At 61.4% G+C, this 24,991-nt stretch overlaps 6 protein-coding genes across 6 annotated transcripts; all 6 read right to left on the reverse strand.

The window, feature by feature from the left end:
- Nucleotides 1-709: 709 nt before the first annotated feature.
- LBRM_09_1230 (conserved hypothetical protein) lies at nt 710-3,625 on the reverse strand (the record flags this gene model as incomplete). The annotated part of the gene is made up of 1 exon (XM_001562687.1): nt 710-3,625. The coding sequence occupies one exon, from the start codon at nt 3,623-3,625 to the stop codon at nt 710-712; it is 2,916 nt and encodes a 971-aa protein (XP_001562737.1).
- A 3,818-nt stretch (nt 3,626-7,443) lies between these two features.
- Nucleotides 7,444-9,234, reverse strand: LBRM_09_1240 (conserved hypothetical protein; the record flags this gene model as incomplete). Its single annotated transcript, XM_001562688.1, has 1 exon — nt 7,444-9,234. The coding sequence occupies one exon, from the start codon at nt 9,232-9,234 to the stop codon at nt 7,444-7,446; it is 1,791 nt and encodes a 596-aa protein (XP_001562738.1).
- A 580-nt stretch (nt 9,235-9,814) lies between these two features.
- On the reverse strand, nt 9,815-14,419 carry LBRM_09_1250 (conserved hypothetical protein; the record flags this gene model as incomplete). The annotated part of the gene is made up of 1 exon (XM_001562689.1): nt 9,815-14,419. The coding sequence occupies one exon, from the start codon at nt 14,417-14,419 to the stop codon at nt 9,815-9,817; it is 4,605 nt and encodes a 1,534-aa protein (XP_001562739.1).
- A 1,216-nt stretch (nt 14,420-15,635) lies between these two features.
- On the reverse strand, nt 15,636-16,823 carry LBRM_09_1260 (hypothetical protein, unknown function; the record flags this gene model as incomplete). The annotated part of the gene is made up of 1 exon (XM_001562690.2): nt 15,636-16,823. One exon carries the CDS (start codon nt 16,821-16,823, stop codon nt 15,636-15,638), a length of 1,188 nt encoding a protein of 395 aa, XP_001562740.1.
- A 1,376-nt stretch (nt 16,824-18,199) lies between these two features.
- On the reverse strand, nt 18,200-21,679 carry LBRM_09_1270 (putative AAA family ATPase; the record flags this gene model as incomplete). Its single annotated transcript, XM_001562691.2, has 1 exon — nt 18,200-21,679. The coding sequence occupies one exon, from the start codon at nt 21,677-21,679 to the stop codon at nt 18,200-18,202; it is 3,480 nt and encodes a 1,159-aa protein (XP_001562741.1).
- Nucleotides 21,680-23,151: 1,472 nt separating this feature from the next.
- Nucleotides 23,152-24,474, reverse strand: LBRM_09_1280 (conserved hypothetical protein; the record flags this gene model as incomplete). Its single annotated transcript, XM_001562692.2, has 1 exon — nt 23,152-24,474. The coding sequence occupies one exon, from the start codon at nt 24,472-24,474 to the stop codon at nt 23,152-23,154; it is 1,323 nt and encodes a 440-aa protein (XP_001562742.2).
- Nucleotides 24,475-24,991: the final 517 nt, after the last annotated feature.

Raw genomic sequence — 24,991 nt, forward strand, 5'->3', positions numbered from 1 at the left:
GAGAGCGGAGGGAGGTGGGTGAGCGAGTGCGCTGTCCTCTTGCGCCAATTCTCTCCTTTCCCTCTCACCACCTCGTCTCTCAGGGACGGGCACACCTGAAGTACCCCTGTGCAGCGCAGAGACTCACAGCAACGCGCCACGAGACCTACGATCAGTGTAAGGGAAGCCGAGAGAAGCGGGATGAGGGGGCGAAGGGGGGGAGAGAAGAGAAGGACGTTGCTACCCGCTTCCTCATGTGCGTCCGCCGGCCCGTTGACGTGAGGGCGGTCTGACAGACAAGGATCGAGAGAGAGGCAGAGCAGCGACTTCCTGCCCTGCCTCTTCATAAATGTGATGACTTTGATGTTGCCGCGCCTGCCTGTGCTGCTCGATACCGGGCGCCAGTTGGCCCATGACTTCGCACAAATGCACACCAGAGAAGAAAACGACACGCACACCTGCGAGCTAAAAAAAAAAAACAAATAAAAGCGACAAAGCACAAACGACACACACACACACACAACGCGCAGACACACACGAAGACACATACACGAAGACACACACACACCCACCCACCCACCCACAGGCATGGGTGGGCACATAAGTCTGCCGAGTAAAAGGGAGAGGGTGGTGAGGGGAAATGTTATGCCGAGGCATGAGAGAGGAGGCAGGGGGGGCATCAGCTGCCTCTGATCTTGCTCTGCCATTCTTTGCTTCCGTCAGCCTTTTCCTACTCCGCCTCCTCGTTCGTCGGCCACTCATTCTCGATTTTCAGGCAGTCCGTCTCCCGCCGGCTCCAGTCACTCGGCACGCGTAGACATTGCCGAATAAGGTGCGCCGCCTCGAAGTTGTCCGCTGCACCGTACGAAACACGAATCACGAAGTCCGCCAACCACCCGGCACAGAGGGCGTGCAGAGGATCAATCTGAAGCTGCTTCGCCGCAGCCATGACTTCCATAAGCGTCTGGACCCCCTCCGGTGGTGGCGGCGGGGTCATGAGAGCCGCCTTCACCTTTGCGTCTCCCAGGGGCATGCTCGGAGAGACGTAATCGAAGTCCGGATAGACGTCTAAGATGGCGGCCGCTGCAGCGAGCACCTCCTCGGGTGCGCCAAGCACGTCCATGTAGAGAAAATTCTTCTCCCACGGGGAGAGAAGCGCCACTAGCGGTGTTGTGAGAGGCGCCGGAATGACGGCGGGCCCACCGGGAGTCGACGCCGAGGTGCCGGGTGCGGCGCCGCACGCGTTGCCAGCTAGGGAGCCCTTCCCCGCCGCATCCCCATCTGACCTCGATTCGATGGACATTGGATTGAAGGATGAGTCGCTGGCCGTGGAAGCTTCCTCAGTGTTGTGGTCGTCCCTGTCGCTACTGTTCGAGGAGGACCCTGATATGACCCTTGAGGAAGAGGAGGAGGAGCCCGTCGCGCTGCTGTCGTTATCGTCGTCATCCCCGCTGCTTCCATTGCCGTGGCGGCTACGCCGAAGCTTGCGGCGCCGGCGTTTACAGCCCTTACCAGCTGCGGCTTTATCAGCGGCTGCCTGTGCCTCCGTCTCTGCAAAGTGTTTCATGTACTTGATGCACACGAGCAGCGTAGAGGATCGGATACTGACGGTAGAAGCGGTTGCTGTGGGTGGTGCGCTGGTGGCGCTAGCGACCGATTTGGCGACTGGCGCCGCGGCTGCAGCTCCCCTGGATCTCGGCGACCCACAGCGAGAGGAAGACCGCACGAGGTCAAACACAATGGCGCCCGATGTGATGCAAATGCCGTCGTCGTAGACGAGGCTGCTCTTAAGGGGGTCTGCAGCCACAGCGTCGGCGCCGCTTGTGTTGGTGGCTAGGGCAGCCATCGCGGCCGCACCGGCTGACGCGGTGAAGTGTGTAGCAGAGGTCAGCGGCGTGCGCTCTGTCGGGGGCGGCAGAGGAGCTGTGGTGCCTCCTCCAGCTCCAGGAGCGGGCTGGGGCCTGTTGACAAGTGAGGAGCCGCCAACGCAATCCGTTTGGCTTGGCCCGTGCTTGGTTGGAGTGCTACTCTTCGCGCCGACTCCGTCTTCGCTCATCATTGCTCCGACGTCGTCCTCGTCCGTCATGCACGGAGTGCGTTGGTGGCAGCTACTGGGAGAGTTCCACTCGGATGGTGTGGAGGACTTGCTGGGACGGCTGCCGCCACTGCGAACACTTCCAGTAGAGGTTATCGCTGCTGCTGCCGCCGCGGTGCCCGTCTTACACGCATCTCCCTTGGCGGTCTGATCGAAGTGGTCGTCCGCCTCGGCTGCACTGACCTGGACAACGGTGCTGCTGCACTGACGGTTCTTGCTGCGGCCGCCACCAGGCGAGGAGGGCGCGTGGGAGGCGAAAGCGGCCGTTCTTGAGACGACTGGGTCCTTGTGATGCGGCGGCCCTCGGCCATTCGGCACTGCAGAGGCGGTGATGGTGGCAAGGCCCACTGACGGCGACGGTAACCCGTAGGAGGACGAGGTAACTGCTACGTCGTCTAATCCCTCATCTCCTAGGTTGCGCGAGTCACGGGAAGGTGGCTTAGCCCCTCCCGCACCGGCACCGCTCCCACCGCTGCCCTGTTCTTCTTCCCCTTCTTCGCCTTCCTCACCGCTGAGCACGCTCGGTGTCGACTGGTTAGTATCCAACAGCGCCAACGGAGACAGACGCGATCCGCGGCTGGCGGGAGCGGTGAGTGCGGCAGGGGAGCGGCGCAACGATGCTGCCAGCTTCGGTGACGCCGGCATCCGCATGGGGGGGCCTGGGGGAAGCACATGGTTGGGGGGTGCGACTCCGGCCACCTCGGTTACTACCCCTACCGCATCACTGAACCGCGTGGGAGTGCCGCCGTTGCTGTGCAGCTTGAGCGGGCTTGATGTGTTGGACATAGAGCCTTCCGCAGAGGACGGCAACAGGCTGACGGTGCGGTCTGAGTCGGTGTCCCCGCTGTCGACACCGCGCACGTTGTTAGTCGCATCGCCGGCGGCTCGTCTCGACACCGACGTCGCCCCTCTCTTGGGGTGATGCGCGTCCTCTTCATTGGATTGGGCGCATGCCTTTCGAATCACACGCGGGCGCTCCTGCCGGTGCCTGGATGTCGTGTCGTCGTCGTCAATGTCTCTGTCTAGCGACAATGCTGCGACACTGCTGCCGGCAGCACCGCTGCTATTTACTTCCTCCAATACGCCGCTCGTCGCCGTCACATCACTTGCAGTTTCTTCGTAGAAGCGGGCAATGTAGTTTTCATCTGGCGTCTCCTCAAGGTCATCCGCCGTGGCGTCATCGTTGCTTGCATCTGTTGGGGTGCAGAGCGCACCTGTAGCTCTGCCGAATGTGCCGGTCGGCACCTGCACGTTTGCTTGATAGACCTCCGTCCACCTGCGCACGGCGCCTTCGAGCAGGTGCGAGTGGGTGATGCTGCTGGGGCTCATCGAGAAGGCCTCCCCGTCGCTCGAGATGATGGTAATGATGGGCTCCTTGGGCGCCTGCAGCGTTTTGGGTGACGACAACGTCGCAGCCACTACAGGCGTCGTCTTCTGCATTTTGAAGACGGTCTTTCTCGCGGCCGTCGTAGGCCTTGCCGCAGCTGCCGCCCCGTCAGCTGTAGGATGACACCTTGCTTGCTTGCTTCTGCTTGCCGTACTACTGCGCATTGCCGTTGCCGTCTCTTCCCCTACCACGTTGGTGCTGCCGCTGCTTCGTGAGTGTGCGTGTGGAAATACCGTGCAGGAGCACAACCGCCACGATGGCACTTCACAGTGGCAGGAGAGAGGAGGGGGGGGGTGGGGGGGAGGGGAGAAGCGCCGTAACGCTTACGACTGCGAAGGGTGTCGTAGCCGCCTTTGCTGTCCGTCGATCGTCTCAGAGGGAGGGGCGGTGGTGGAAGATGACGACACGCGTGCACACGCGCACCGGAGGAGGAGGAGGCAAGCAAGAAAGGGGGTAAACGCGCACGTCACGTTGACAGTTGACGGTTGGAGGCGGGGTGGGGGGGGGGAGGGAGACGCCAGCAGGGCTGCGAGACATAAAGCGGGGGAAAGCGAAAACACACCGACAGATTGACAGCGACAGAGACAAAAGAGAAAGCAAAGAGAGAGGGAGAGAGGGGGGGAGGGACGAGCAGGTGGAGCGGACTGTACAGCCAGTCTACACGTATCTCTACCTGCGTGATGGTTGCAGAGGGAGGGGTGCACGCCAGGTCAGCGATGAGAGCGACCCACCCACAGACAGACAAGCTAACGCACCCGTACCAACGACGAGTTGACCACCACCACAACAGGCAAAAACCCCCGTGAAGCAATAAAAATAAGGGAAAGAGATCAGCACAGCGACGGTAAACGAAGGGCAGGGGGAGAGAAAGCAGGTGGCACTCACTAGGCAAACACACACACACACACACACACACACACACACACGCACAGACACAAGCAAGGGCAGGAGGAGATCAGCGACGGAGGAGAAGGGAGGAGGGGGAGGGAGAGTACGGCGGTAGAGATAACACGGATGTCATTCAACAGGAGAAGGGAAACGCCAATAGCACAGGCCTATGCGCTCCCTTTATTTATTTGCGGTTGTTGTTGAGTTCCTGTGGTGGTGAACGTCTGGTCTCGTGGTGGCGGTGGTGGTGCCGCCGCGTCAGCCAAACGAGACGGAAGCGACAGAGGGGCGGAGGGAGGATAGCAACACACCCCCCCACACACACACAGGAGGGGGAAAGGGACACGAAGATGGTCTAGTGAGAAGCGGGGAGAATGGCGGCCAAGTAGCGGGCAACAGGGGGGTGGTGGTGTGTGGGCCCGTGTCTCTGTGGATGCACAGCTGCGCGTCGACCAATGGAAGTGGGGAAGAATCCAGTAGCGACGAGAAACACCGCGAGTGTGTGTGTATGTGAGCCGGGGGAGTACGAAGGCGTCAGGGAGGAGAGAGGAAGGTCGAGTTGCCAAAGCGCAATGAGTCATGTAGAGGATGGGCCATGAGAAAAGCGGCGCACTCGGCGCGGGAATGGGCTCCGCCGCAAGCAGTGGAGAATATGAAGGAAGGGGAGGAGGGGAGGGGTCTGTCTCCCTATTTAATAATGGGCGCGTAACAGTGCACCCATGAGCTCCTCTCCTGCAAAGCAACGCTTAATTCGCTTTCCTGCACTTTTTCATTTTTCCTTGGCTTCTCTCCTCGGCTAAGCGCGGAAGACTGGGGAAAAGGACAAGCGTACGCCCCTTGCCCACCATGCGTCGTCGAGCTACTCACTCCCCCGGCGTACTCGCCCAGTCCGTTTGTCCACTTCTCTTTCGACTAGCTTTTTCTTCGGCGGCACAAACAACCTCGAGTCTGACAACGAACAATCGCTTTTTTCCAGACATCCGTGCTGTGGCCTCCGTGGACGAAGGGGCCCAAGCGGGATGGTGCGGGGTGTGCCTGGCGAGTCGCTTCATGAGGTGCGCCTGCGAATACAGAGGCCCCCATGAAGACCCCCCGCGGCCATCGCTGAAGCGCTGGTGTGTCACGTACTTGACAAAGGTCAGAGGCAGTTGTGTCGCGATTCTCAAGAAGGGCGTGCGTGCGTACCGCCTGACGATGACGGACGGGGGCTGAGTCGAAAATATGCAGTTGCGCCGTGCTGGGCGTTCTACCTCAGGTTAGAGTACCGGTTAGCCCATGATGCCGCACATGCAAGGGGTATGTGGTAGTCCTTCTCTCTGTAGGTGTTGGCCTGGTGTACAGCCTCCCGGGTCGCGTCTGCCACAAGCGTGACCAGTCGTGCTCACTTGCAATCGGGTGGTGTTGGTATGGCGTATTGGAGAAGACCAATCCAGCTCGCAGGTTGTCCTCTTCCCGTGTGACACACCACCTCCTGCGAGCGTCTCCCATTGGCCTTCTCTCGCACTGTCCCTCTCCGCGCCACCCCACGGGCAGCCCTGCCCCCGTTTCCTCTCGAGGGTTGTCTCTGCTGGTGCTACTCCTCTCGCATGCGCTCTCTTCGCTGTTTCTCAGCGCTGCTTCTACAAAACTTACCTTGGCACCCGCCACCACCTCGGCCACAAGACCCCTGTGACCATAGCACTCTTGAGTAACCGCCGCCGTCGTCGTGGTGGGATGAGCTTTGCCGCATGTTTGCCCTCAGATCTGCTGGCCTGGCGATTTACGTTGTCGACTACCCCAGATGCGAGAACGTTCAGCTGCCTTGCCATCACGCCCACGCCTGCCACACCCGCCTGGCTCCCTTGGGCGTCGTGGACGAGAAGATGTACTCGCCACCAAGCAATGCGTTGTCCTCCAGTTTCTTGTGAAACTCTGCCACAGCACTCCCCGCGCCGCCAACCAGGCCGCCACTTGCTGCCTTCACCTCAGCCGGTAAGAGGTGAATGCGTTGAGTTCACGTCGCTTTGTAGGGGAAAAGAGGGTACTGCAGTTCGGCACCTCGCTCACCAGGGGGAAGCCACCGTGCCCCCCCCCCCCCCCCTGTCCCAGGGGCTGGTCACAGGCCAATGATGCGTTTTGATGGTGTCATCAGCGCTGAAGTGGAGGATCACGTGCATCAGTGCGTAGCTTGCCTCGTTCAGGCCATTTGAGAGGAGCACGCACTAGCCCAGCCTCACCGCCACGGGAGTCCAATGACCTCGCCGGGCGAGACTCATGGAACTCTCCTCTGGCTCTTCGCGAGCTGCAGGCTTTCAGTGCGCTGCTGTTCCCTTCCTCCCAAAGTGCCTCAGCGTTGATCGGCATCTGGATCCGAGGGTAGACTTGTAACTCGTGCTCGCGCATACGTCTCTCCTCCACGAGGTGCTTCGAACTTGCCACGCTTTCTTCGGGTTTCCTCGGCGCTGAGAGGGCCGCCCGAATCGGCCTCCTTTTCGGCCTTCAGTTCCTCCACTGCGGTGTAGTCTGCCCCGTTACCTCTCAAGGAGTGCGAGAGACAACGCCAGCATTCGTCGGTTACCAACTCTGATGTTTGATGTGTTGGAACTGCGGTAGTCCTTGTCGGGAGACGACTGGTAGCGAGATAAGCACAGCCCTTTTCGTTGAGCCGACGTGCCGCCTGCAAAGAAGGGGAAAACGGCACCGAGCGAGAGGCGTGCGTTGCAGCTGCCATGTCGTGCGAGCGAAGGAGAGGACAGACGCAAGTGGCCATGTAGGTCAGAAGGGAGGGGGGCTATTGTTGAATCGTGAGACTGCATTTCGCCTCTCCGTCCTGGACCCTTGGAAAGATGATCCTTAGCTCGACGGTTGTTACGTGCCAGTCTGTAAAAGCCCAGCAACGTGTTAGCGGTCTCTGATTTCCCTTCACCACCTGTGGAGATCGTGCAGTACAGGGGGAGAGGCACAGGGATGATGGGTGCTGGACTGCCCCCTCACTCCTCACCACGACACATTTCTTCCATGAGGTGCACCTTCTTCTCCACGTGTGTGTGTTGCTGTGTACGTTGGTATGCGAGACACTCACACTTCTTAAAGTTGGAGGGTACCCAGCAGGTACTTACGATGGCGTCTTCCAAGCTTCCGCCATGGGCTGCCGGCGCCGCTGCGAATCACTCAGTGTCCACCAGTGCACTGTGCCGTTGCGGAGATACTGCTCGCCCGTTAGGCGAGGGATGTAGCGGTGGTCAGCTGGCTGCGCCACTTTGTCGTCGGCAAGGCACATGGAGTAGGTAGTAAGCACCCCAGAGGCGATAGGCACTTCAAACCGCTTCTGATGACTGAGGATGAAGCGCGAGACGCCGCTCTGCGCGTCGGTGCGCTCGCACCAAATCCTCTCTCCACCACCGCCACAGTACGGGTTTCCCAGACTGTCGTCGGTATCGCTGTTGTTGTCGGCACTCACGTTCCACGCACGCCGCCGGCGCCGCCGTAGCCCAGAGCCTTTGATGCCATCAGAGCGCTTTGCCGCCCCGCCGCGGCGATCTGTATCGTAGTCGACGTGGCGCATGGGGGACTGCAGGGCGAGGGCTGTCAAGGCTCCAATACGGAGCGTCAGCCGAAAGGGGATCGAGACGTTGGGGTCAGAGAAGGGCGGGGTGAGCAGATGCGCTGTCCTCTCTGCAGTCCCTGTGTGGCCATGCTGTCGGGCACACCTCACTACTTCGGCTTCGAGGCGGTGGCACATGTAGCGCATGACGCGAGCCACGAGTACCACGGGCACCCCTGCTTCCTCGGCATGAAAGCCTTCATCCGCGCCATGCGCGGCGATGCGAGTGCACTCGTGGTACCACTGCGCCGCCCAGAGGGAGAGGGAAAGCGGCGGGGGCTGTGGCTCACCGGTTCCGCTGCCTTTCTCCTCCACGATCGGCAGTGCCTTGACGGCCGAGCCAGACGTCGCACACGTCGTATACGTCGATGCCCACAGCTGAACTGTGGCGCACGCGTCAACGCTCCTTTGCGCCGACAACGTACCCGGCCGACTCGAGTCCTCCGTCACCGCGTCCAAGAGTACGACGGCTGAGTTCCACGCGTGGCGAAGGCGTCGCAGAGCTCTTCGGGTAGCTGCCTCTGCTGTGGAGAAGCGGCTCTTAGAGCGGCTCATGGTCGCATGTCCCTTTTCCAAACTGCTCGGCGATGTGTCCACCGCCAGCGATGTGCCCACACACGTGTAGCACAGAGCACACCACGAGCTGAAGAGTGGACCATGGCGGCTAAGGGAACTGAGCGCAGCTACGAGAACCCTTGCGGGCCCCTCGTATTCTGCAAGCGGCACGCTGTGCCAGGGTGCAGGCGAGTCCGCAGGGGGCAGCCGGCTGCCGTTGAAGTCACCAGCACCACCGCCCCTCGCAGCCACCGGCAGGAGAGAGAGGAACCCGGTGTGAAAGAGTCGCTCCACATCGTGTGGCCCAAGCGCGTGCGATGGCGATATTGAGCGCACGGCGGACGCAACTGCCATCGCGGAAGAAGCAGGACTGCGCTCTCGAGGTGTGTCTCCCATCGGTTGCACAGCTAGAGAGAAAAGGGTCAGCCACTGCCAGAGCAGAGACCCGAGCATGTCTTCCTGCACACGGGTAAGGCGGCGCAGTGCGTCGTCTTCGGTATCGGCTTGGCCGTCGATAGTGGAGGCGCTGCGGTGCTGAGATGGGGCGGAGGGGGTCGACACTGGCGCTGCTGTTGCTGATGGACCACGGCGGCCCTGTTGGATGAGGAGTGCCATGAATTGGCTGTAGAAGCGCTGGATCGGTGCGGGCACAACGACCTCACCGGGCGATCGTTCCTGCGGGGCCCGAGCCGAGAACGACATGGGTGACGGCTCTGCTGCCGCCTTTGACGCCTCAGGGTTGCTCATGGTGCAGCCTACAGTAGTGGTGGAGTCGTCCCACTCTCCTACCCTTTCACGCAAGCGTGTCTGCGCCTCTTTTTGTGGGTTGGGGGAGGGGAGGGGAGGGAGGGAGCCGCAATGTGAGGAGGAGGAGGAGGAAGGGAGGAGACAACGAAGGAGTGGATCATGGCACTCCAGATGTGCCCACGCGCACCCAAAGCCCCTCGGGACGCACGGGACCCGCAGAGGAATGAAGGGGAGAGGTCACCCACATGCTCACACGTACGTGCCTCGATGAGTGCAGAGGGACTGCACGTACAGATCGTGCGGCTTTGCATCGCCGTCGCTACGCTTCCTAGTCGCCCTGCGCCTTCACTCTCTCATCTCCCATCTCCCCCTGCTGAGAAGCACACCAGGGCCTTTCCCTGTACTGCGTTTTTCTTTTTTTGCGTTTTACCGCGTTGCTCCTTTGAAAGTGGGAAGGACACCCACGCCGTGCACACCGGCGCGTGTGCGTGCTTGAGCAACCCGCCCCCCCTCCTCCTTCCCTCCTCGCGTGGATCCGTCGTCTTGCCGTCCTGCCTACCCTCATCTTCACGCATCACCCTCACATGACTGTGGCACTGCCCACCACCACATCGGCGGTGGCCACCGCGCTGCACCCCTCCGCTCGAGAAGGCCAGTCCACCTCGACAGACAGACGCTGCGTCTCGTGTGGTGCAGCGCCGCAGCTCGTCGAGGTCAAACGAACGCGCAGAGAGCGCCGCCCATCACAGGCGAGGAAACGGTCGTGGGCGTCGGCAGGGCCGGTGTCCTCCCAGGTGAAGAAGGGATCCGTAAGGCGTACAGCACCGCGTCCGTTGTCTCCGTGACAACAATTTGGGTTGTTACTGCTTGGTTGTTTCTCGCACTTGCGTGGGCTGTCGACGCTGCCAAGCAGCGCCACAGCACCCCCCGCCACCTTGTCGCTGGGACCTTGAGAGGTGCCACTGCCGTCACGGGCTGGGTGCATCCTCTCCTCCAGCCAACACGGTTGGTAGCCTGCCCAAACCGTCTGTGCCCACCGCGCAGTCCACTCCGCGCTCGACTGTAACGTCGTGAGCACGTCGAACAAGTCCGATTCAGAGGCACGCGGAGAAGACGTGGCAACATGACGTGTCTGCAGTAGCCAGTCGAGTGGGTGGCTGTTGTGTAGCTGCGCAGACGTCATCCGCACGACGTAAGACACCGGCAAGCAGCAGGCGTGCAGTGTGATGCTATCCCGGGGTGGATTTGTGGCGATGCTTATGCGCTGAGACGCCGCAGCGTACGGGAGCACCAGACTTGCAGGAGGCGGCTGGTGCTGACGGTCGTTGTCCACTGCCGTCGCGCTCTTCCACGCGAGGTATGGTAGCGTGCGCCGCTCCGAGAAGACTTGCTGAACAACGAACTGCGGACTGCGGCAGCGCTCTTCTGCGTTCAGGTCCTTCTGCTGCTGCGCATCCCTCGCTGAGGCATCACCCAATCCACCGGCGCCATCACCGCAGCAGCTGCAGCGAAATGTGACGAGGTCGCCACGCTGCACCGGCGCCGTGGGCGGCATATCGTCGGCGACCACTCCAAAGCCACCACCTCCATTTTCGCGTAAGAGACGGTCAAAGTCGACTCCGTCTGGCAGTCGCAGCCAGACATGCTGTGGCGTGCTCGTGAAGCTCCACAGCGTCGGTTCAACGACGCTGTGTGCGCCTGCGGTGGAGCGCTGCGCCGTTGATTGCTGCTGCGACTGCTGCTGTTGGGCATTTCGCGACTCTTCGCTGGTTACCCAGCGTGCTGACTGCAACACATCCGCGGACGGGATCACGGCCAGAGCGTAGAGGGCGGACACACCGTCATCGTGTCCTCTATCGCGTCGGTGGGCACGCCGCATGAAGGTTGTGTGGGGCTCATGATGAAGTCCACGTAGCACAGTTGCGACTCCAGTAGTAGCATCCGGGTAGGCGTGCAGGTGCCGCGGAGGAGTTCTACTGTGGCGGCAGTGCCGTTTCGATCCACCACTTCTCTCCACTGCAGATATGCTCTCCTGATGCTCGGCGACAAGACGTGCGTCGAGCGCGTGGGCGTCCGCAAGCACGCGCTCGTAGAAGTCCCGCAGCTCCTGGCGAGACTTGACGGGCTCCAATAGCGCAAGCGACGAGGCCACTGAAACCAGCGGCACGGACGCTGCGGTGAGATTCACTGCCGCGCGCCTCTTCATGATCTCGGTTCCCTCGTCGCCGCCACTCGCCGCGTCAGCAGTCGATGGAGTGAGCGCAATGGCAGAGGTGGAGATGGGTACAGGGGCTACCCTATCCCCGCGTGCGGCGAGGGCATCACACACGGCACACCGCGCGTCAACAGCGCGACGCAGCAACGTGCGACCAAGTGGGCACGTAAGCTGCGTGTACAGACGCAGCGCGACTGTATGCTGCAGACGCACTTGCCGAAGGGAGGGTGGCGCCGGCTGCGCCTGGGAGGGGGTGGAAAAGGACCAACTCGACGGCTCAGCACCTTGCAGGCTGACGGTACTGCCCACCGGCATGTTACTCGCACTGCAGCGCACGGACGGTGGCGTGGTGGTCAACCAGTCGTTCAGCTTACGCGTCAGTACGGACAACATAACAAGGCGGGCAGTGGGCTCGTAGGCGTCGAACTCCAGTGCTGCCATCGCGGGCCGTAAGACGCGATCCTGGGACGCTTGGCACCGCGCGTAGGCACGGAGCCACTGATCCAGCGCAAAGCCCTCGTCATCGGCTGCCTGCGGGGCCATGGATACCTGCCGCACTTTCTCGGTCCACAGCCGGAACGCGAGCTGCGCCAGGGTGCGAGAGGCAGCCGCGGCGGGGCAAGTCGACTGCTGCAGACGCTCCGCCAGTCCTATGGGCGGCGTACTGCCACTGCTGTCCGCTCCTTCGAGAAGGGAGGGGTCGTAGAGCAGCTTGAGCAACGGCAGCGGCAGAGAGTCAACGCACTTGTCGGACACGAGGGTTGTGAGGGAGTTCGGTGATAGCCCCGCCTGCAGAAGGAGGCGCACACACGGCAGATGCTGACGCCTGCATGCGACATCGAGGGCATTTCGGCCGAGCGTGTCCATCAGGTGTAAGCTCCATACGGAAGAGACGGAGCTGCACAAGCTTCGAGCCGGGCGTGTGGAGGCCGGCTGGCCCACCGAGCGACTAATTAATGCCGCAGCACCCTTCACTGCTGTTTCTGGCGCCGGCAAAGCCGCTCTGTGGCTGCGGTGGTCGCCTACCTTCTCGTCCTTCCCATGCACGGCGCCAAGTCTGACGACGTGAGGCCCATTCGGGGTTTCGGCAGGTGCCTTCACAGCGGATAGGGCGGTAGTCGGCCTCCCCAAGAGCGCGTCGTCCACAGCCATCGCCGCGACGCGGCCACCGAGCATATAGCAGAGAAGAGTCAGCAACGGCGCATCGCCATGCTGTGAGAGCCAGTGAAACACCGTGCCGGAGACGCTTCCGCTGTAGGTGTCAGCGGCGTGGATGTTCTCTCTGTTCTGATCTCGGCGGGGCTGCAACGCCGGCTGTGTGCGCCTTGTTACGATCGGCAGCCGCAGGAGGTGAGCAAGAAGCGTACCGCGATTGGCTCGCTGATAGTTCAAGTGCGTCTCTGTCGTACCACCGTCGACGCCGGAGTCCTCGACGCCAGGGTCACGTGCAGCTACCTCAACAGCGGGTAGTACCACTTGCATGAACAACAGTGCGCTGCGCCAGCGCCCTGCCGCGTCCCTGGCAATTTCAGCTGTGGTGCCTGTGATCTCGGAGGAAGAAGGACAGGAGGCCAACCACACCTCTGCGCGCCACCAACTGACCCAGAGAGCCTCGAGGACCGCATGTCGCCGCCATTCCAGACGCCGCTGCTGTTGCTGCTGCTGCCCGCACCCCGGTCTTTCGCACGCCCCTTGATGTAGCGGCCACCACGTGGCTGAGTAGAATAAGGGCGGGCAGCACAGGCGCTTCAGCGAGGCTCGACAGTTGTTCCACAACGCGATGCGACATGCAGCTACCCATCCAACTTCGCACGGGCTCAGCGCGGCGCCATCATGGCCGTCTCGTCGCTGCCGCCCGTGCTGGGCTACTGCGTCTTCGTCCGCATCCTCTGTGCCTTGATAAGCGGCAGCGTAGCAGCGAAGGTGCACGAATGCCTCCACTGCGAGCTCATTATCCAGTGCCGCGGCGTAACACAGCGGGCAGCGTGTCGCGTTGTCCGTGTCGTCTCGTGAGGATGAGGCATGCACGCGGTCCTCCGCCTCTATGAAGCCTCGCGCAAGCACATCAAGCGCTGCGAGAAGTGACGGCTGGCGCCACAGCTGTACCACAGAGAGATGACTTTCCAGAAGCGGCAGTAGGCGCTCAAGGACGCTGCGGCAGCGGCTGGATGGCGCATCGCCGGCGGCGACCTTGCCAAGCGCATAGTGCGACTGCAGCGCAGCGGAGAGAGAATCCGTTCCGGCTCCGCTGGCAGCTTCGTGCCGTGCTGCTGCACCGCGTGGCGTGTGATCGATGAGGTCGTCCGTCGTGGAGCTCAGTGATGAGTGCGTGCTCTCCTGCCGCGACGATCGAGATGAGGTGTGGGGGTGCACTGGGTGGTGCACTGACGTACCTTGGGAGCTGCTCACTACGTCTTCAGCGTAGGCGTCTGCGCGGAGCTGCGTTGTGAGGAAGCGCTGCTGTCTCCAACAGAGAGCGGCCGACGCGTACAGGATGAGCGCCCAGAACACGTCGGCAGCGTCGATGTCCGCAACGCACACACAAGACGCCTGCGCCGCTGGTGCCGCGCCTGCAGGTTTGCCAGTCGTTGGTGGCAGAATCGCGTCCGTGTTACGAGTGGCGCGGTAAAACTCTTGCACGTAGGCATTGCTGTGCTTGAGCAAACGCTGAAAGCGCTGCCGCACTGCCGTGCAGGTCATCGGTGTGCTGCTTGTCGGCGCTGAGAACGACGAGACGGACCGGCTCTGAGTTCCGTAGGGTGCCGATTGCTGCACTGCACACTGCACTGTCACGGTGTAGAGGAGGTGCCACAGGCGACTGAGTTCCATCAGCTCGCAAAGCACCGTTGTGGCAGTGGATTCACCGGCTGCGTCTTGAGCAGATACCCACGGGGTAGATATGAGCCACTTCCTCGCTGCCTCGAGGAATGGCGCTGCGCTGGTGGGAGGGTCAGCAGCCTCGTCCTGCATGGCGTGAGCGAGCGTCTGTCTGTAGTGTACAAGTGAGTGTCTAGTGTTATGGCACAGGGTTCGTTGTGGTGTGTGTGGGTGGGTGTGCAAGGGACGCAGCAGCAAGCTGATCCAAAGGGGGGATGGGTAGGCTCAAGGCACCCCGCAACAGCACTGATGCTAGTTGCCGTCGCCGGTCCTGAGAGGGAAATCGAGAGCACGAGAAGGTACACAGGAGGAGAGGAGAGGAGAGGAGAGGAGGGGTGGGGAGAGGAGGGGTGGGGTGGGGTGGGGTGGGGGTAGGACAAGAGATGTGTGAAGTGCACGCCATAATGCCAACGACCAGGGGACAGTGCAATGTCTCTGCTGCTGTCCAATGCTGGTACAACAGCAAAGACATAAGGAGATGACGTGCGTTCGAGGAGCAGGTGGTCCACGCTTCATGTCATCGTGTGCCTTCTCTCTCGCCGCCCTGCGTGTTCGCTTATACCTTCTCCATTTCTCAAAACTCAGCGAATGAATGAATGAGAGAGAGCGCGGTTGCAGCTGTAGGAGAGGGGTAGGCGTGTGCGCGGGCCAAGGGGGATGAAAAAGCACCATGTGTGACTTAAAGAGAGAGAGAGAGAAGAGGAAAGAACAGCGCAAGCAAGACTCAAATGCAAAGCTGAGAATGGGGCTGAAGACGCACGTCCAGATCACAGCGCACGAGAAGCACGGACGGTGAAGAGAGACAACTAACCGGCGAGCGAGGGGAGGGGGGTAGGGGGATGGCACACACACACACACGCACGGATACATAGAGGTGCATCCGTGACGGGATGCCATGAAGACCATCAAAGACTCAGACGCCCTCAGGCATCTGCTCCACCTTTTTTCCTCTCCGTGATCATCAGCGGGCACACCAACACCCACACGGGTGCTAAAAGGAGACAGCAGCGCGAGCAGTTCCACTGAGCGCGCACAGGCGTGCACGGGCGCAGACGAAATAAACGCCCCGAGAGAAGAGTACAGCGGGGAGTATACGAAAGCTAACCGCGCGTGGTGGAATAGGGGATGGGGTGGGGGTGAAGGAGGGAGAGAGGGGGTAGGAAGAAGTCCAACACACATGCACAGTAGCGCACCGAAGATGTGGGTGTACTCAGTCCTTTCCTTTTCCGTCCGGGACTGCCTGGCCTTCCCCTCCCTTGACCTTCACGTGTGTGTATGTGTGTGTGTCGCAGTCAGTGCCGCGGCCATCTCACTTCTCCCTGGAGATGCACCCGTACGAGTGTTGCGCACTGTCATCGGCAGCAGTGATCCGCACCTCTGTAGGGGAAGTCGCCGCGCCAGCTGGTGGCACGTGGGGCACCAAAGGTGTAGAGCAGGTGGCGCTGCGACCATTCCTCTCGTCCTCGTCTTCCTCGGAGGACTGCACGCGCGTGTAGCGGCCTCTGAAAGGGTTGATCATTCCCCTCTCTACAGCACCGATGACGCGAATCGTGCTGCGCCGTGGTCGCTCCACACTACTCCAGCAGCAGCTGCTGCCTGACGGAGCCATAGCTGACTCGACGGAGCAGTCCCCAGTGGTCGCGGGGGCGCACGCTGCCTGGCCGGTTGCACAAATGTCCTCCACCCGCGCCTCCCATGTAGTGGTGGCCACAATGCCATCGCCGGTGATGGGGTACATCTCCGTTGGCGACGACGGGGACTCTCTGCCGTCACTGCCGTTGTCCTTTTCCTCTGTCCCTGAGGCGCTGAGCAGCTGCTTTACGTAGTACAGCGGCAGGTCGAAGCAGCGCTGGAGGGCGCTGCGGCACACGGGGCACTCTCGTAGGCGCTTGGCGCAGAAGCGACAGCAGCACACATGCCCGCACGGCGTCAGCGCCACGTCGATGTGGCGGGAACAGCAAATGACGCACCCCACCGCGTCGTCAATGTCCTTTACCTCTGTCTCTGCCAGTTCCTTCTTGAACTCACGCGCTTCAGCGCGGCGCAGCAGGAGGTGCTTGCGGTAGTTCTCAATCACGCGGCGGCGCTCGAGCACCCACGCGAGGTGGCGGCCCACGCCGGACATGATAATACTACCCAGAAGCACGAGCACACTCAGGCTGAAGCAGCCAATGATGGCGCTACTCTTCGGCATTTCGTAGCCGACAATGTCGTCGGTGCAGTTGCCACACGAGGTGGTGCCGGCGCAGCACCGAATGGCCGAGGAGGCGACGCAGCACACGGGCTTCGTCTGCGGGCACGCCACGGACACCATGATCTCGTATGAGCAGAGGTGCGGGGTGCGGTAGGCAACGTAGGTCTGTCGCTCAAGACGAGCATCAGCGTTTTGAACAGCACCGCTGCAGCCGAGGACGACAAAGAGCGTCATGAGGAAGAGGGTGGCGCGTTCCCCCACACTGGCGGAGGCAGCACTGCTGTGCTGCGCCACACGTGACATGTTGGGTGCGGCGTTGTAGCGAAAGTCGGCGGGAGAAAAAAAGGGGGGAGCGAGATGGCGCTGCTGATGAGGGCGTGAGAGCCGCGGCGGGTTGTACGTGCTTGCGCAGCAGACACCGGCAGCTGCAGCAACAGGATGGAACTCGCAGGGTGAAGGTCGCGCGCGCACGCGCACACACCACAGTGGGGCGAAGGAACGCCAGAGAAGAAGAAAGGCAAGTAGGGGAGAGCAGGCGGCGAATCGACCCGCTCCGCCACTCCCTGTGCTCAGCGAGCGATGTCCACGCGTCTTCGCCTTTCTTGTTTGTTTCTGCAACGACAAGTAGGGGCAGGAGAGAGGTGGGGGAGGGGGGAGTTTGCCGCAGCGACTGCACGGGTTGAAGGGGGTGGAGCAGAGAGAGAGAGAGAGGGAAAGAGAGGAGGGATCGCGGCAGCTGCAACTACGCTGACAGGGACTGCTCGATGTACTACAGAGAGAGAGAGAGAGAGACGGAAGAGGGAAAAGCGGCGAGTGGGGGGGTATTGGTGTCGGGTGTAGGTGGGTGTGTATGTGAGAAGGTGGTGGTGGTGGTGGGAAAGGGGAGATGAGGGGGTCGATGGCGTCATGCAGCGAAGGAGAGAGAGAGACACACACACAGTGTAGGTGAGCAGGAGTAGTTCGTTGTGCTCAGTGATACCCCCTCCCTTTCCCCCTTCACAAAGAGAGACAAACACCGTCGGAGTACTACGACGTTGATGGAAGGATGGGGTGGCACAATCGCCGCCTCTTCCTCTTCTTCCTTGCGAGGGATATGAAGGCACGCGTGTCTTGTTCGTGTCTCGCTCTCGCTCTCTCGCCAGGGAGAGCGCATTACAGCAACGCGTCAGGTTACATAGGCGTGGGCACGATGTGGGCAACGAACGAGCGTCTCTGGTGCATCACACACACACACACACACACCATTCCTTCGCAGTGACCATCACTGTGGCGCCACCTGCCGCGTCTGCGATTTGATTTAGGCTTTCTTTTCCCTCTCCTTCCTTTTGTTTCGCCCTGGTGTGGTCTCCCCTACCGTTGCTGCAATGCACGCCTGCATGGGGCGACACGCACGCACACGTGCACACACGCGTGCCTGGGAATCTCCGTGCACGCACCTCTGAGAGTGGCGTTTGTACGTTAAGCGGTGGGCATGTTATGATCAGCGGTGTAGGAGGAGGGGGGATGAATGGGCAAGGAAAAGAGCGGTGGGGGTCAGTGAACGAAGACCGCGCCCGAGGACCCCTCACCCAGAAGCATTCAATACCAGCCACCGGAGGGCCTGATACCGCCTTCAAGAGCTCGTCGCCCCCTCCCCCCTCCCTCCCTCGTTTCCCCCCTCCTCCTCTTTACTCCAGTCTCTACGCAAACATGGCGCTCGTCGAGACGGCGCTGCGCTCCCGCGTCATTGTCCTCTCCATCTCCGCCTCGATCATAGCCATCGTCACAACTCGCTCTGACACTGGCAGCAGCGCCGCGGTGCAGCAGACATTGAAGGCTATCGTGCGGATCAGCTTAGGTGAGATGCTCGTGGTGCTGAGGCGACTGTAGTCGACGTCGCTGGCCGTTGGGACACGCTCTGGGAAGGCCTTTCGCCACAGCTGCTCGCGCAGGGGCCGACTGGGCAGTGCGAAGATCAGTTCCGACTGGAAGAGCATGCACGACGAGTGTGAGTTAATGCTCGTGGTGGAGAAAAGGTGCCGGCCACCACCACCGTTGCGGCTCGCGGTTGTGGCGATGACAATGACGGGTCTCGGATAGCGACGTGCATGGTACTGGATGAGCTGAGAGAGCTGCAAGCTTTTCGGGGACTCGTTGAAGAGGACCTGCGCCTCGTCAAAGACGATGATGGCGCCGAGGCGGCGCCCTTCCTCAAAGACGGCATGCACCCGCATCTCTTCCCGGAGAAGGAGTTCCGCTACGTTGCAGAGGCGGATGGTGGCACCACACTCGTAGGCGATGGCCTCCGCGGCCAGCGACTTGCCCGTGCCGCTCACGCCCTGGAAGAGGTACAGCGTCCCGCAGTCATCGTTGGCATCCTCGCTGAAGCCCCAGTCGGTGTACAAGGTGTTGCGGCTTTTGGCGCTGCTTGCGATCCCCTCCAGCTTCTTGGTGAGACTCGACTCCACCACAAGCTCGGCAAGCGTGCGCTTCGGGGTTAGGTAGAACTCGCTCATTCCCTCCGGCAGCTCTGCGGCGAGGAAGAAGCCACGCAGCTGCAGTCGAGCGCCTTCGTCGAGGTCGCTCATTGTCAGCTCTGGTGCAGCGCATTTCTCGCGCGCCACCGCCTTGCTCAAGGCGGCCAGGACGGCGTTGCGGATGAGCCCGCCGGAGAGCTCGTAGTTGAGCGCGAGCTTCTCGAGGCACACGTCTGCGTTCACCGCCAGCTGCCTTGGGATGTGCGATTTCCAAATGCGCAGCCGCAGTTGATGGTCTGGCGGGCGAAACTCCATCATGAGCGAGACGCGCCGGTTCATTGCCTCATCGAAGTTCTGCGCGCGGTTGGTGGCGAGGATGATGAGGCCCTCGTACCGCTCAAACTCGGAGAGGAGCGCCGTCACGGTGCCGTTGCTCGTGCGGTCCTCGAAAAGGGACTCGCACTCGTCGAAGAACAAGATGGCATCACTCAGCTTCGCCTCTCGGAAGAGAAAGCGGAGCGCGTCGGACTCCGACTTCGTCGAGGAGCGAAACTGCGATACGCTGACGAGAAGAATCTTCTTGCGCAGGTGGTGCGCCACGGCGTTGGCGAGCATCGTCTTGCCGGTGCCACTCGGGCCATGGAAGAGCATGACGAGGCCACCTTTGCTGGTGCCGAGGCCGTCGCCGAAGCCGCTGCCCTTCTTGCACTGCTCAAACAGGCTGTAGTGCTCAATGGTGGAGAGGACGCGGTCCATCGTGGCGGTGGGCAACATCACGTTGGCCAGCTCTACCTCCGGGAAGTACAACTGCGACCCAGGCACCATCTCCGCGGTTTCGGCGGTGATGCCCATGACATCGTCGACAATTTTTCGATCGATGTCGACAAGGTAGTCCATTAGGTCCGTGTTGAAGCACGAGCGGCCGACTGAGTCGAGTGTGAGCGACAGCACGCCGTTGGACACGAGCGGGGAGGACTGGTAAAAGGCGCGACGCGCCACTACACGCTCCTCCAGCGACTCGCAGAGGACGAAGAGCATGTACCCCACCGTGATGAGCCGCTGCCCGTCCCGCATAACGTAGCGTCCATTCACCGCCACCAGCATGTCATGAGAAATGACGTTCCCGACCATGAACAACATAATTTGCTTCTCCATCTCCGTCAGCTGAAGCCGCTGGGCGAGCTGTTCGACGCGCGGGGTGAAGGCGCGCGTCGCGAGAGTGGCCTGCAGCCGTGACTCGTGCACCGCCGCTGCGACGCGGACTTTGCCCTTCAACTCACGTATCGACGCCTCCACCTTGGACTTCGGAGTGTAGGAGTCCTCCTCGTCCTTCATGTCACCCTCCGCGTAGCGGATGCGAATCATGTTGGCGAGGATGCGAAAGGCGGCGTCCATGTACTCGATGTCGGACTCATAGGGCACTCCGCGCATGGACGAGTCCGTGTGCGCCGTGGTAGATGGTGACGAGGACGTCGCCGCCACTGCCGTTCCCACGCCGGTGCCAGTGTTGCGATAACGCTGAGCGAGGGGGTTGATGTCGGCAAGGACGAGGCGTGCCTTGCGCGGTGCAGACGTCGCTGTCGTCGCCTCGCCGACGCCCTCCGGCGGTTGCGTGATCTCTGCCACACTTGATGCCGGCAGCGCCGTGGGGGTTGTAGACGGTGTCACTATCACCAGCTCTTCCTTGCTTCTCTCGCCGTCCTTCACTGCCTCCTCTGTCTCTGCCACAGCGGCGTTCTTCGCAGCTGCTGCAACCGTGGTACAGCCGTCGAATGGTGTGGCGGTGCTGCTAGAGAGGGCATTGCGGAGGTGGTGTGACACGGCTTCGTGAAGCGTGTCCTGGTCTTTCGAAGTCAGCACGCTCGGGTCAATTTTATCCACCACATTTTCAAGCGCCTCCTCGTCTGGCGTGATCGCGCTCTCCGCGTCGGTGTTGTCGTCCTCCTCATCGATCACATCGCCCTCCTCATCGTCGCGCTTTGGTGAGGGCGACACAGAGCTTCTTCCACCAACGTGCTTCTCTGTTCGCGGAGTCGGCGAGGCAGCCGCGGTGTTCGTCGTCTTTGCGTGCTGTTCTTCGCTCAGTACCTCCAACAACGCGGTGCGTTCCAGCTTGATGAGCTGCTCCTCCGAGAGCCGATCACCACTCAAGGCGGCAATCGTTTCCATCGGCAGCGCGTACTTGCACTCCATGAAGGTGGTGCGCATCTTTATGTCCGAGAAGATCAGCCCTTGTTTCCACAGCACGCCACTCTCTGAGAGAATGGACAACAGCTCCTGTGGGGTGAGCTCGTTGTGGTATGCAATGCTCGCCGGCCGCAGGGGATCGGCGATGTTGCCAGGCGCATAGCGGCCACAGTGGCACACCAGCAGGTACTCAAGTGTGCGGGCAGCCTTCGCGGACAGACGCAGTCGCTCGCTGAGCCGCACCACGCGTGGCGGTAGCTGCATCTTGCGAAGCTGCGCATTGATGAGGTAGTCGACGAGCTGGGTGATAGCGTTCATGCACGGTACGCAATGCTGGCGAAAGTCGAGACCTACGAGTTCGACATTGCGGAGGATTGCGGCGCTCAGGGTCATGGCAGAGACGAGGTAGCCGTAGTGTTTGAGGTACACCAGCACGTCTTTGGCTGCAAGGTAAGCGGAGTCGGAGTCAAACTCAGGCACCTGCAACGCGCCGTACTCGCACAGCCGCTGCAGCATAACGCTCGGCTGGTATTGCACATCACTGTCGTCGTCACACTTGAGGACGGTATCGCCATCCGCGGGTAACACTGTCCCGTTGAAAGCTACGCTGCTGCGGCGCCGCTTACGCCCTGCCGATTTTCCACCTGGCTCCGGCAGCGGCGCCGCCTCGCCATCCCCGGGCAACAGCGCCACGGCCTCAAAGAAGAAACATACGGAGTGGGGAACACTGATGAAGGTCAGCGTCGTCACCTGCGCCGCTATATCAACCGCTGCCGGCTTCGCTGCCGCTGCAGTGTAGTTGCCGTTGCAGTCACCTCCGTTGCTTACAGTCGATCCAGGAGCTTTTTCGGCACCCGCCACGGACGCTGTCGTGTTGGTGCGGTACGGCACTGCTGGCTGAGCGCAAAGCAGGAAAAACTCCACATAGAAGCGCAGAAGGTCCATGAGGGTGCGCGGCGGCGCTGACACAAAGCGCCCCGTGCGGTAGAAAGCACGCACATGCGCTGCTGATGCCAGGCTTGTTGGTGCTGTGGATCGACTGACTGCAACAGTGCCTCGACTTGGCACAACGGACGCAGTGAGAGAGAGATGTGAGGGCAGGCGTGGCTTCGTGAGACGTGAGGATGCAGCAGCAGCAAGTGTGGACGTTGCCTGCCGAGGTTCAGCCGGTGCACCAACACTCGACCTTGTTGCTGCAGTACTGGGCTTCTTCTTAGGGGGCATCAGCGCAAAGTGTAGTAGACCACCACTGGGGTGAGAGGGACAGCGCCGCTTAACTGTCTCGTCTCCTCCTTTCTCCTCTCCGTCTGTAAGCCCTCCAGCGCTTCTCTTGCTGGGTTATTCGGTGTGATGGGAGCGCTCGGAGTGCGTCAGCTTGCGCCTGTACGTGTCGGTGATGGAAAGACAGGGAGGTGATGGTGTGCGTAGTGCGGCCCACGGAGAGGAAAGGAGTAGGGGAACCGCCGGCTGCTCTTCCGGAAGCGAAGCGAGCGATGCCTACAATGGGAAAAAAGCGCTAACAGGCGACAGCAGCTGGTGTTTTAGGCGCCACTTGCGTGTATGGGCGTTTGCATCGACCACGGCGGTTACGGAGAAGGCACACAGCGAGGTGGAGGGAGGAGGAAGAGGAAGAGGGAGGAGGAGGATGTGTGTGTGTGTGTGTTGGCTCCCAGGTGAAGCAGGAGACTTCTTGACGTGCGGTGTCACGTAGCGCTTTCTCGGTGGGGGGGACCCTTGTCGTGCGGATTCGTAGCACCTTGAGCCCTTGTCACGCGAGCGCCATGTTGAGGGAGAGGCCAGCCCCACCCCCGCCACCATCTGGACTGTCACTCACAAGTTTTCCACGTTCAGCAGGACGAGGATGAGGAAAACACTGGGAGAAAGACGGACGTGGCTGACACTTAGCTGTCACCATCACCACCACTTGCTCCCATGCCTCGTGCTTGCTTCTCCTCGCTCAAAATGTGTCTCTGTGATTTGCTGTCTGTCTAGTAGTGGCACTCCGTCGTCGAGTGTTCTGCCATGCCACATCGCGCGCACCCCTTCGCGGACAGCACGAGCCCATCAAAGCCGTCCTCGTCAATGTGCCGCTCCTTCTTGTCCACTTCTGGGGCCTCGACAGCAATACTCGCCGCTGCTGTCGAGACCTCCCGCATCTCCGACTGCTGCCTGTGGATAAACTCTGCGGTGTGCGTGTGCAGTGAGGAGGCCACACTCTCCCCCTTTGGCCGAGCCGCCGCTGCCACCGCATCCGCACCGATGTACAGCGAAGTGGTCTGGGGCGCTGTCGGACGCGTGTACATGGGCATGAGCGGCACAACACCGAAGCACCGAAGCAGCTGCACAAATGACAGCTGCTCATCGTAGTTCATCTCCGCCCAGCGCATGGGAAGAGGGGGGTATGGAGGCAGTGCGCCGGCTGCTGCTGTCCGCCTCTCCGTGCGCACCTTCGAACACCGACGCAGGAACACCAGCAGCATCCCCATGTGCTCGTTCTGGAGGAGAAGAAAGGGGCTGCTGTTGAGCTTGTCGTTCGTTAAAGCGGCGCTCCCATCAGCGGCAGCCAATGGCAGAGCTGCGCAGTTATTACTGCGCTGGTGTCGAGCGTGCACCGCCGCCGCCTCCGCTGCTGTGAGCCGCGCGGCGAACTCGAACTTCCACACACGTGTGGCGCCATCGTAGGCGATGCGGGCAGGACGCGGCAGTGGCGGAAGAAACGCCAGCTGCACTGCATCGCCTGCTTTCTCCGTCTCCGCGTCCGCCATCTTTTCCCTCTCGGCTTGTGTCCTTGCATTGGTGTTCAGCGGCGCGGCCCAGCGATCAAGGAAGACGCGAAGCACGGGCTCGACAACGCGTGTGTAGTGGGTCAACAAGTGGGTCTCCGTCACGCTCTGCGTAGCAGTGGAAGCCACAACCGCGTCGCCTACAGTTCGCTGCGGACCCTTCGCACTGGCGACATTGCCCGCACACGCTGCTGCAGCACTGTCTTCATCTTCCGAACTGAAGGGCCAATGAAAGAACACGAAGAAGAGGAGGCAGTAGGTGAGGGCCACCTCCATCGTCGTCTCGTAGCGCCGACCGCGGATTGAGACCTGCACACGATGCTCGCTGGCAACAGCCTGAGGGATGGGGAGGACCGGACTCGCGGCGGGCAGCTCGGCAGAGCTGTTCAACGGGCATCCGTCACATCGCGGCGGAGCTTCGACAAGGAAGGGAAGCAGCTCCGACAGAATGTCCTCCACACATGCTGGCTCTGGCCTCAGAGATGAAGCCACCGGAGAGCTGCTACGGTGATGCGATGTGGTGGGCATGTGGGTGCGAGGCTCGATAGGATGCGAGGTGAAGAACAGAGGAAAGTTCACGCTGTTGAGCGGGTGCGTGTGTGTCTGCGTGTTGGCACGCAGACGTGTACGGCCGACAGGAGGGGGGAGGGGGAGGGAGGGAGAGAGAGAGGATGCAAACAAGACGTTGAGGTCGCGCGACGTCTGAGGGGCGATAGAGGACTGTTTATACCCACTGAGGCACACGAGTAGGGGCTGCAGACAGACGGCGGGGGAGGGGAGAAAGAGGGGGAGCGAGGCTTGTGGCCATGCGTACGCTGCTGCAGTACCCCACACGTTTATAACGATAGGGAGCCCAGTAATGCACATTCAAGAGAAACTTGCTCCGCCCACAGAGGAGAGTCCGCCAGACCTTTCCTCCCGCTGCGGCCACACCACCACTACCACGCGAGCACAGCCCGCGTGCATCTCCCTTTTCAAAAAAAAAAAAAATCATCCATCACGTCCTCACGTGAGCCAACGTTTGTGGACGCTTCGCTTCGAGGTG

Source organism: Leishmania braziliensis, chromosome 9 (genome assembly GCF_000002845.2).
Source record: "Leishmania braziliensis MHOM/BR/75/M2904 complete genome, chromosome 9".
In the NCBI taxonomy this organism is placed as follows: domain Eukaryota; phylum Euglenozoa; class Kinetoplastea; order Trypanosomatida; family Trypanosomatidae; genus Leishmania; species Leishmania braziliensis.